At 48.9% G+C, this 11,807-nt stretch overlaps 1 protein-coding gene across 2 annotated transcripts; it reads right to left on the bottom strand.

Moving 5' to 3' along the window:
* Window positions 1–10,391: 10,391 nt before the first annotated feature.
* On the bottom strand, window positions 10,392–11,807 carry ABHD16B (abhydrolase domain containing 16B). 2 transcript variants are annotated; one of them, XM_088673591.1, is made up of 2 exons: window positions 11,669–11,807; window positions 10,392–11,593 (listed from the first exon to the last, which is right to left on the bottom strand). In XM_088673591.1, the coding sequence occupies exons 1-2, from the start codon at window positions 11,781–11,783 to the stop codon at window positions 10,392–10,394; spliced, it is 1,317 nt and encodes a 438-aa protein (XP_088529717.1). In that variant the 5' UTR covers window positions 11,784–11,807. The 2 variants fall into 2 exon arrangements, with proteins under 2 accessions (XP_088529717.1, XP_034979265.1); XM_035123374.3 differs by having other exon boundaries at window positions 10,392–11,807.

Here is an 11,807-nt window from a genome sequence, read left to right on the forward strand (position 1 = left end):
TGACCCACCAAGACCCTCAGCAATTTTCAAGTCATGGGCGGTGGGCGGTTTTGTAACCATTGCTCTAGTTGTGTAGAAATATGCTATAATTTAACCCAACACATTTTGATTTGAATTGTTCACAGGCTCCTTTGGGCCCAACCGATTTCAATCAGCCAGCCCCCCAGATCCAACAGCTAAACAATACTTTTATTGGGTCCAACCACAACATCGCAAAAGGTGTGGCAAGCTTTCGAGTCCTTCAGCGGGTAGGATGTTACACAACACAGGCTGAAGGGGACTAGGCAGGGTGGTGTTTTCTCAGGACTAAGCCCTGCTGAGTTTAATGGGACTCATGCCTTAGTACAACCTTCGCCAGCCTGGCACCCTCCAACTCCATTAAGCCTGGGACTGAGGGAAGTTTTGGTCAACAATCATCTGCAGGTTGGTAAAGGCTGCTCTGGTGGGTGTGATTAGTAGGGGAGTCTTCCCCTCTCCTTCCTCCAGTCTGTTATGTCTCCCTTTGGACTGTAGGTGGAGTTATCAGTCCAGGTATCCCTTCTGCCCCAGGCTTGTTGCTTTCACATCTCCAAATTAATATCTCTGAATCCACACACCTTGGTTTAGCATCCTGGCAGAAAGATGTTCTGCAAGCGAGGGGCAAGTGGTGAGTCGCTGGGAAAATAAGCTCTCATGTTGCAGCTTAGCTGAGGCAATCCAGTTTAACCACTTTTAAAGGGATTTCTGGGGAAATCATTCTGACTTAACCGTTTCTGCTTTCAGGGACATCTGTATACCGCATTACACAGTGAAGAGGTCTTTCGGCTCAGGAACTGGGCTTTTATTGTGGTGGCAACTACCCTTTGGGACTCCCCTTACAGATTAGACAGCCACCTCTATTGTCTTTTCTACATGAATGGAATGCTTTCTTCAGCTATCCCACTTGTCTGCATCTGTAGTAGAACTAATTTTTTTTAGTTATAGGTAGGTAGCCGTGTTGGTCTGAGTCGAAACAAAATAAAAAAATTCCTTCAGTAGCACCTTAAAGACCAACTAAGTTTTTATTTTGGTATGAGCTTTCGTGTGCATGCACACTTCTTCAGATACACTGAAACAGAAGCCACCAGACCCTTATGTATATTCAGAGGGTGGGGGTGGGGGTGATGGGAATGGGTGATGGGCTGATAGGAGTGGTAAACCTGTTGACGACTGTTAATGACTGCAATTGGTCGTGCGGGGGGGGGGGGAAGCAAGGGCTGAGGTGCTAAGGAAAGCTTGATCATGTATAATGAGATAAGAATCCTTGCTTCCCCCCCCCGCAAGACCAATTGCAGTCATTAACAGTCGTTAACAGTCACCAACAGGTTTACCACTCCTATCAGCCCATCACCCATTCCCATCACCCCCACCCCCACCCTCTGAATATACATAAGGGTCTGGTGGCTTCTGTTTCAGTGTATCTGATGAAGTGTGCATGCACACGAAAGCTCATACCAAAATAAAAACTTAGTTGGTCTTTAAGGTGCTACTGAAGGAATTTTTCTAATTTTTTTGTTATACCTGTTTTCATATGTGGAATTGTTTTAAAATGTCCACATTGTTGCTGTATATAGAATTGCTGTTTTTGATGGTTACAATGCTTTATCTGTTTTATCAGTATATATTTTATGGTTGTAACCCACCCTGCATCTTGTATAAAGAGTGAATAAGATATCTAACAAATCAATAAATTACACAAACATCACAAAGTATTGCCCTTCTGGGGTATGTCTGGGGGGGTGGGGATATTAAAATGGCAGCTGTCAGTAGCAGAGCCCTGGCTGACATGACTTTCATGCTCCTACAAAATTCACCCACCAGCATCCCAAAGGCAAAATAAGGGAACTGGTTTCACACACCACCATTCGTTCGGTTCTGCTCTCTCCCCTTAAAAACAAAAATACCCAGGCTGAACTTCTAGCCTTTCGGAAGTTTGGCCTGGTCCCAAGTTAAATCCTTGCCATCTTCAGCATCTGCACCATGCGTTTAAAACACTTTAATACCACTTTCAGAGTCCCAAATAATTCCAGGCATGACAGTTTGTAGTTTGTTAAAAGCGCTGTTAGGAGATCCCCGTTGCCAGAGTTCCCTGGGAAAAGGGGTTGACTGCTAAACCACTCTGGGAACTGTAGCTTTGCCAGGGGAACAAGTGTCTCCTGCCGACTCTCAGCACCTCAAAGAAACTACAGCTCCCAGGATTCTTACGGGGAATGAATTGAATTGGTATAAGAGTCTGGGTTTTGAATTATGGTGCTGGAGGAGACTCTTGAGAGTCCCACGGACTGCAAGAAGATCAAACCTATCCATTCTGAAGGAAATCAGCCCTGAGTGCTCACTGGAAGGACAGATCGTGAAGCTGAGGCTCCAATACTTTGGCCACCTCATGAGAAGAGAAGAATCCTTGGAAAAGACCCTGATGTTGGGAAAGATGGAGGGCACTAGGAGAAGGGGACGACAGAGGACAAGATGGTTGGACAGTGTTCTCGAAGCTACGAACATGAGTTTGACCAAACTGCGGGAGGCAGTGCAAGACAGGAGTGCCTGGCGTGCTCTGGTCCATGGGGTCACGAAGAGTCGGACACGACTAAACAACAACAAAGAGTCTGGGACGGCCCACCCATGAGGCAAGGTGATGTGACTGCCTCAGGTGGCAGGATCCACAGGGGCAGCAGATCTGGTCTCCATGGAATGCATTGCCTGCTGGGAGGTTGGTTCTGCCACCTCCTTGGCAACCCCTCACCAATGCCGTTTCCACAGTGACCTCTCAATGAACGGGAGGCAATGCTGGTCTCCTTCCACCCCACAATGGCCGTTGATTCCCACATCAACCATCAGCTAAGCTTGATTTAATTCACCTTGTTCCCAGTCAAGTTCTCCACTCCCCCATTCCTCCCTGGCAGGTGTACATGTGCCATTTTGTGGTTTGCCTCAGGTGCCCAAACGTCTTGGGCCGGCCCTGACAAGAGTGCTTTACATGTACGGCACAGACGGGCTAAGCCATGCATCATATTTCTGTTTCGTCCACCAAAGTAACGTGGCAAGGAAGAGATAGCTCTATCGGAAGAGCACGAACCTCTTAATCACAGAGTCGTGGGTTCGAGTCCCACGTTGGGCAAAAGAACCCTGCATTGCAAGGGGTTGGACTAGATGACCCACGTGGTCCCTTCCTACTGTACAGTTCTAGGATTCTATGGCTGTCCATACTTACTGATCATGCTGGTGCTTTTTGAAAGAGAGAGAGACCGTCCAAGGGACATAGGCCTGAGGGTCCATGACCACCTTGCACCTGGGGGGGAGAAACAGATAAGAGATTCTGGGCTGACAGTCTTGACTTGTTACAGGTAGGTAGCCGTGTTGGTCTGAGTCGAAGCAAAATAAAAAAATTCCTTCAGTAGCACCTTAAAGACCAACTAAGTTTATATTTTGGTATGAGCTTTCGTGTGCATGCACACTTCTTCAGATACACTAGAAACAGAAGTGTCAGACCCTATATATATACAGAGGGTGGTGGGGGTGGGTGGGAATGGGTGATGGGCTGATGGGAGTGGTAAACCTGTAGATGGCTGTTAATGGCTGCTGATGGCTGCAATTAGTCCTGGGGGGGGGGAGCAAGGGCTGAGGTGCTAAAGAAAGCTTGATCATGCATAATGAGATAAGAATCCGATGTCTCTATTCATCTTGACTTGTGACGTCCCAGCAGAAAGCAAAAGAAATGGGTCCTCCTTCTTCTGACCCCAGAACTGGCTGGCTGGCCCCACCTGCACTATGCATTTAAATTGGAACCAGTGAAGGCAGTGAAGGTCCTGTGTGAGTGCCTGGAGGTGGCTGGAGGAAGGATGGCGGTTAAAGGATTGAGGTTGAATCCTGACAAGACAGAAGTACTCTTCTGGGGGGACAGGGGGCGGGTGGGTGTGGGGGACTCCCTGGTCCTCAATGGAGTAACTGTGCCCCTGAAAGACCAGGTGTGCAGCCTGGGAGTCATTTTGGCCTCACAGCTGTCCATGGAGGCGCAGGTCAGTTCTGTATCCAGGGCAGCTGTCTACCAGCTCTATGTGGTACACAGGATGAGACCCTACCTGCCCACGGACTGTCTCGCCAGAGTGGTGCATGCTCTGCTTATCTCCTGCTTGCACTACTGCAATGCGCTCTGTGTGGGGCTACCTTTGAAGGTGACCCGGAAACTACAATTAATACAGAATGCGGCAGCTAGACTGGGGACTGGGAGCGGCCGCCGAGACTATATAACACCGGTCTTGAAAGACCTACATTGGCTCCCAGTACCTTCCCGAGCACAATTCAAAGTGTTGGTATTGACCTTTAAAGCCCTAAACGGCCTCGGTCCTGTATACCTGAAGGAGCGTCTCCACCCCCATCGTTCTGCCTGGACACTGAGGTCCAACGCTGAGGGCCTTCTGGCGGTTCCCTCGTTGTGAGAAGCCAAGTTACAGGGAACCAGGCAGAGGGCCTTCTCGGTAGTAGCACCCACCCTGTGGAACGCCCTCCCATCAGATGTCAAAGAGATAAATAACTACCTGACATTTAGAAGACATCTGAAGGCTGTTCAGGGAAGTTTTTAATGTGTGACATGTTAATGTATTTAAAATCTTTGTTGGAAGCCTCCCAGAGTGGCTGGGGAAAGCCACCCAGATGGGCGGGGTACAAATAAATTATTATTATTATTATTATTATTATTATTATTATTATTATTATTATTGCAGTATGAGACCACTTTGAAGTCATGGGTTCCCTTGCCCCAAAGAATTCTGGGAGCTGTAGTTTGTTAAGTACACCGAGAGTAGGGCTGCCATATCTTGACGAGCAAAAAAGAGGACAGCCTGAGCTGCTGCCAGCCCAAGCCGGGTAAAGAGGAGCAGAGGCATGAGAGACTGTTGCACCCGCAAGCCTTTTCCCCCAGCTCGGGCTGGCAGCAGCTGCGGTGTGCAGAGCAGCCCAAGCCTGAGCCACTGCCAGCCCGAGCGGTGGCAGGACCCCAGCTCATATCTGATCTTCACTGTGACGGCTTCGCTCTGCTGCAGCGCTTGTGGGGCTCAGCACCCTCTTGAGCAGGGGTAGGCAACCTAAGGCCCATGGGCCGAATGCGGCCCAATCGCCTTCTCAATCCGGCCTGCGGATGGTCCGGGAAGAATCAGTGTGTTTTTACATGAGTAGAATGTGTCCTTTTATTTTAAATGCATCTCTGGGTTATTTGTGGGGCATAGGAATTTGTTCATTCCCCCCCCCAAAAAAATATAGTCCCCCCCCACAAGGTCTGAGGGACAGTGGACCGGTTGCTGATCCCTGCTCTTGAGCATGTGTGTGCCCCCCCAAAAAAACCACCCACCCCCCTTTTTTAAAAAAAAAACTCAGACATTTCCTTTAAAATGTAAACAAATGTAAAAATAAGGATTTAAAATAATAATAATAATAATGTAATACAGATTACTCAAATGTAAGAGAAATATGGAAACCGCAAAGAGATAGAGGGAAGTCAATGAACATAGAAGCGACTCAAACCAGTTCAGTGGAATAGAATGAAAGTGACAGTAAAGAAAAATAGAAAATATGAAATATGAAGGTAACGTCTTTCTAGGAACTTTGGATATAGAATATTCAAATTGTGGTTTGTACTCCTTAAATAATTTTGTGTATTTGACAAATGTTTTTTCCCCTTTTCTTTTTTAATCTTTTTCTTCTTTTCCCCCTTTTTCTTTTCATATTTTCGTTTATGTATTGTTTTCAGTATATGTGGGTGTAAGGATTAATTTATTTTCTTGTTTTGTAAATTTTAAAAATGCAATAATTTTTTAATTTTTTTTAAAAAAATCCTCCCGGATAGGCATGTTGGCCCCCCAAAAGAGGACATGTCCGGGTTTTCCTGGAGGTATGGCAACCCTAGCCGAGAGTTGTTAAGAGATTCCTTATTCCCTTCACAGAGCTACAATTTTTAGAGTTCCCTACCCAGAACCGCTGGTGCTGGAGGAGACTCTTGAGAGTCCCATGGACTGCAAGAAGATCAAACCTATCCATTCTGAAGGAAACCAGCCCTGAGTGCTCACTGGAAGGACAGATCCTGAAGCTGCTTTAAAAAAAAACTGCATGGAAATCCATATTTTGAGAGGAAACATTTTTTTTTTTAAAAAAATTGCATTTTCATATTAATATTTTCTTTTTTAAAAAATTTCTGGTTAATGTTGAAACAGGGTGGGGTGGGTTTATGGGGAACAAGTGCAAACAGACTAGACTGTCAAGACTAGACTGATGTCAAGACTAGACTGATTCGCCCATCCCTTATAGCAGCCTCTGACAACCTAGTGCCCTCCAGTTGTTTTGGACTACAAATCCCATAAACGCCATCAGCAGAACAACATCCGAGACGAGCAGCAGGTTCATTGCTTTATAGTGACCCCTACAGTGGACCAACATTGCAGGTAGAAGCGTTGGCTGTTAGAAAGCACCCAAATGTAAACAATATGGTTAAACCCATTTTTCAGTCGAACTCAAAACGTTGCATAATAACAGGCATCCTTTTTTGACGTTGCAATAGTTCCTAAGAAATGCATTGCTCTGCTGTCCTCAATGCTAGAGAGATCTGACTGGACTCGACTAGAAGTTGAGCATTTAGGGTCACTGGTCCCATGCTGTGGACCATGGGTCAGCAAACTAAGGCCCGCAGGCCAGATCAGACCAAATTGTCTTCTGGATCCGGCCCGCGGAGCGTCCGGGAATCCAGGCAGCCAGCATAGCGTGCATGCACGATGGTTTTTGCGACTGAGCCAGGCTTGGGGGTCAAAAGTGAGGCGGGTGGCTGCTCGAGACAAGCCCCTTCTCTGTCCGCCGCGCGCGCACAGCAATCTTTTCTTTCAGGGTGGGGAAGAGGGAAAAGGAGCCACAGTTCAGATTTCCACCATGGAGCTGCCGGCGACTGACCTCAGGAAAAGCAGTTGCGGCGGCAGGGGCTCGGAGGCGCCTTGGGAGCAACCCCCGCCAGTGTCTGTGGCGGCGGTGCTCCCCACCACAGGAAGTGGGGAGCCCCTGGGTGGCTGCACTCCAAAACAGTTCTGCACTCTGCTGGGGAGGCCGCTCCTTAGCTACATGGTGCAAGCCATGGAAAGGAAAACAGCCGCCGCTGCCTCCTCTTCCCTCGCGCGGGGAAAATAACATTTTTGCTTGAGCGGCACCGGCCTGACTCTGTGTGGCCAACGGCTTTTCCCTTCACCCACAGATGCGCACACGCTCTCCAGGGCTGACAGGAATGGCGCGCTTACTCAGCCCCCACCCCACCTTACAAGATAAATAATGACTGCCAACGTGTCCCCCCGCTCGAAAAAAGACAATCACATTTGGGCAACGTTGGGGTTGGTCCCAATAAGGGTTTTTGCCAAAAATGTGGGTCATAATCATGGCAACAAATAGTCCGGCCCCCCACAAGGTCTGAGGGACAGTGGACTGGCCCCTGCTGAGAAGGTTTGCTGACCCCTGCTGTGGACCAATCAGGGCCGGATTTAGGTTTAATGAGGCCCTAAGCTACTGAAGCTAATGGGGCCCCATATATTTCCAGCTGTCCTTTATCAACAACAAATTGTGGCTGTTTTTTGTGTTTAATAATAATAATAATAATAATAATAATAATAATAATAATAATAATAATTTTATTTATTTATACCCCGCCCATCTGGCTGGGTTTCCCCAGCCACTCTGGGCGGCTTCCAACAAAATATAAAAATACAATAGTCCTTCAGATATTAAAAAGCTTCCCTAAACAGGGCTGCCTTCAGATGTCCTCTGAAAATCTGGTAGTTGTTTTTCTCTTTGACATCTGGTGGGAGAGCGTTCCACAGGGCGGGTGCCACTACCGAGAAGGCCCTCTGCCTGGTTCCCTGTAACTTGGCTTCTTGCAACGAGGGAACTGCCAGAAGGCCCTCGGGAGCTGGACCTCAATGTCCAGGCAGAACAATGGAGGTGGAGATGCTCCTTCAGGTATACTGGACCGAGGCAGTTTAGGGCTTTCAAGGTCAGCACCAACATTTTGAATTGTGCTCAGAAATGTATTGGGAGCCAATGTAGGTCTTTCAAGAATCAAGACCGATGGTCTCAGCGACCACTCTCAGTCACCAGTCTAGCTGCTGCATTCTGGATTAGTTGTAGTTTTCGGGTCACCTTCAAAGGTAGCCCCACATAGAGCACATTGGAGTAGTCCAAGTGAGAGATAACCAGAGCATGCACCACTCTGGCGAGACAGTCTGCAGGCAGGTAGGGTCTCAGCCTGCGTACCAGATGGAGCTGATAGACAGCTGCCCTGGACACAGAATTGACCTGCATCTCCATGGACATATATACTATGTGGTAATTTATGGACCTAATAGGTATCTAAAGCCATTTGCACAGAACAAAATATGTATTTTATCAAAGTAATTGTTGAACTGAAATACAATAAAGAAGAAGTATATTAATAGTGAAATTTTGGAGGGGACCCCAAGAGAGTGGGGCCTCAAGCTATAGCTTGTTTAGCTTATACGTAAATCCGGCACTGGGACCACTCATTCAGCAGAGATTTGCAGGCACTCTCACTTTCTATTTTTCAGACGTCTCTGGCAGACCCTTTGAATGCCGATAGGCCTATGCAGCTGCGTTTTTCAATCAGTGATTTTAATTATAACCTTACAATTATAATTATATACTGATTAATGGTGTTTCCTGTTTTATTGTATTGTATTGCCTTCTTCTTCTTTGGCAATCACTTGTAGCCAAGCAAGATTGTCTTCCATGAAACATGGTCAATACGTACAATAAAATATCATTGCACACTGCCATGTTATGCTGTATGGATTGGTGGTATGTAAATACTTCTATAAATAAATGAATGTCTGTGAATTAAAAAAACAAGAGTGGGTTCAAAGGCTATCCATTTGCAAAATTGGCCTCCTCCTGCATATCAGTCCCCACACCCCACAGGGTGATATTCAATGAAATTCTGCTCAGAGTAAGACCCACTGAAATTAATGAACAAGTTAGGTCCATTTATTTCAGTAGGTCTACACAGAATAAACTACTTCGAATACCACCCCTAGATTTCAAGCACTCTTCTGCACAAGCTTCTAAAAGCACCAGTGTTTGCATGTCCCAAAAATAAAGGGAGTGGTTAGAGGGTCAAGCCAAGACTAGGGAGAACCCGGGTTCAAATCCCTATTCTTTGGGACGGTCACTCTCTTTTTTTTCCTTAGGCTGTGTTTACATTCCCATCTACCATGCACTCCTTGCCTTTCCAGTGCGGGATTTTCAATCCATGTTCACATACCGTTATCCAAAATGCAGGTGTATCCGCTGGCGGAGGAAGAGGAGTGCGGGGGGAGCGCACTGTCCCCGGCAGCGTGATCCCGGTGGGGTGCCATCACCGCTGCCCCCCTCCGCCCACGCTGGGCGCCACACCCCCTCAGGCGGCACATCACACCCCCAGGACACACGTCATGCCCCCTGGTGTTGGAGCATGAAGCTCCGCCACTGGGTATATCCTGTACTTTGCTATAAAATACTAGTTTGGTGTGTTGCTTCTCAAACCAGCTTCACACTAATCCGGATCCTTAAGCCCTTCCTAATTCATGTCTAGCCAAGGTGGCGTAAAGACACCCCTGCCGCTGTGAACACCCCCTGGTGTGAACACAAGCAGGGATGATGTGAACATTTGCTCGCAATATATTCTAATTTTAGGATAAGTCCAAAAATATAGCAAATAGCTGCCTGAAGTTTGTTCTTTATTGCAGCTCCTCCACACACCAGGGCCGGCTCTATCATTGGGTGGAGTGAAGGGGCTGCCTCGGGTGGCAAAAATTGAGGGACAGGGAGTTGTGTGAAGACACAGCTGTATGTGCCCTGTGTGGGTTGCCTTCTGCTCCCTAACCTAGCTTGCTTCTCTCAGCTGTGGCAGAGAGAACGCTGTGCTTTTTTCTCCAGGTTTCGGTCTCCCTTTGGAAGCAAACCAGGCCCTTGACCATCCCATCGCAGCAGGGTAATAAAGCAAACAACCGTGGGTGGGGCCAAACAAAGCTTATGACCTCCACCCTAAGCCCACCCTCAAAAGCACTATTAGCAAGGAAGAGCTGTCTGTTGGCAACTCTCTGCATTTCACAACAGTGTGCATTTGATTCCCACATTGCATGGGGACGCTTTGGGTCCTTTCCATCTCTATGATTCTATGTCCGTCTCTTTTCTCCCTCCCTCTCCTCCCCCCACAACTCAAAAGGAACTGACGGAGCATAGTGTTGTTGTCGGGGGAAGGATAAATCTGGGCACCCAATTAACTTTTCCAAGCCTGTCTCTTTCTCATTCTTTCTTTATGTGTCTTTCTCTCTCCTCCTGATCCCTCTCCCCATCTCCTGCTACAACTTCCAGGGCATCTGAAAGTCATCCGGCTTGAGGAGAGACCAGTGCGTGGCATCCACGTTCCTCATGTGCTTCTTGGCCAGGAACACGGCCATCAGCTGCTTCCCTCGGCGGGCGAGGTGCTTCCCCACCCTCCAAGGGAAGGAGGGGCTCCCATTCTCAAAGCTGTCTTTGTACTTCTGCAGCTCCTTGAGACACCACTCGTCGTTTATCCTGTAGCGCTTGTAAACAGACTCCTCCTGTTTGGGGTTGGCAGCCCTGAGCCAGACCTGGACAGCCTCCAACCCGTCCTGGGACATGACTTCGGGGTACCGGTGCTTCAAGAGCTGCACTAGCAGCTCGTTGGCTCTGTTGCACCTGAGGTTTGTGATCTGGTCCTCGAGGCCAGACGGGCAGGTGGTGATGACCTCGTCTTTGGTCCTGCGGATCAGCAAGACGGGTCCCTGGTACAGGCACAGCTGCTCACCCACGTTGAGGTTGAAGTGCTCCTTCACCGTCCGAACCACCAGCTTCTTCCAGCTCTTGGGCATGACGTTGAGCGCCAAGGGGAGCAGGTCGTCAAAAGTGGCGTCCAGCACCAAGGCTCCCAGAGACGGGTACGTCATGGCAGCCCACGTGGCCGAGTAGCCCCCTAAGGACCACCCGTACACAATGATGTCTTCTATCTTGAAGCCCAGGCGGCTGGTGGCATACCGGATCACGACATCCACTGCATTGGCGTCGTTCTCTGGGTAGGGATGGCCGGTGCTCCCGGCGAAACCGGGGTGGTTCCACCCCAGCACGGAATACCCGGTCCTCAAGGGGGTGAAGAGGCAGCCCCACTGGTAGAAGCTGACGTTCCCTTCGCAGCAAACCACCAGCCGGTTCCCCCGCTGATCCCCTTGTCCTTTCAGCTTGTCCCTCCGGTCCACAAACATGGTGTCGATCTTGTTCCCGTCGCGAGCCACCAGCTTGGCCCTCTTCCCGTTGTAATCCCTCAAGAGGCGAGCTTGGCCCTTGGCCAGGACGGGCAACAACGCTTGGTTCAGGAGGAAGACAGAGCCGGGGTAGAGCAGCCACCGGCCCAAAGAGTGCGCCATGATGTAGCTGGCCCACTGGCTGGGCATTTGCTTGAAGTGGCTGAGGAAGTTCCAGCGCGAGGCCCGGTCTCTGCTAGGGCCTCGCATCAAGGCCGTGGTCAGCGGGCACGCTCTCGCCGCTGCTTTGACCAGGATCGGGCGGCCACCGTGGCCTCTGTTGCTGCCAACATGGCTGGGCGGGCTGCCGTTGACGCCGGCCTCGTCCCACCGGAAGTCAACAGGCCAGTTGCTGAAATCAAAGTCGTAGCTGGCCATAAAATAGGTTTTGAATATGTGGGCCAGAGCCTTTGGAAAACAGAAGACGCACATGGAGAGAGATAATGGTTATCTTCT

This window comes from Zootoca vivipara, chromosome 7 (assembly GCF_965207765.1).
Source record: "Zootoca vivipara chromosome 7, rZooViv2.hap1.1, whole genome shotgun sequence".
NCBI lineage: Eukaryota > Metazoa > Chordata > Lepidosauria > Squamata > Lacertidae > Zootoca > Zootoca vivipara.

What these genes read in the sequence shown, in the direction of transcription:
- ABHD16B (XM_035123374.3), bottom strand. Translation starts at nt 11,783, where the DNA reads ATGTGCGTCTTCTGTTTTCCAAAGGCTCTGGCCCACATATTCAAAACC.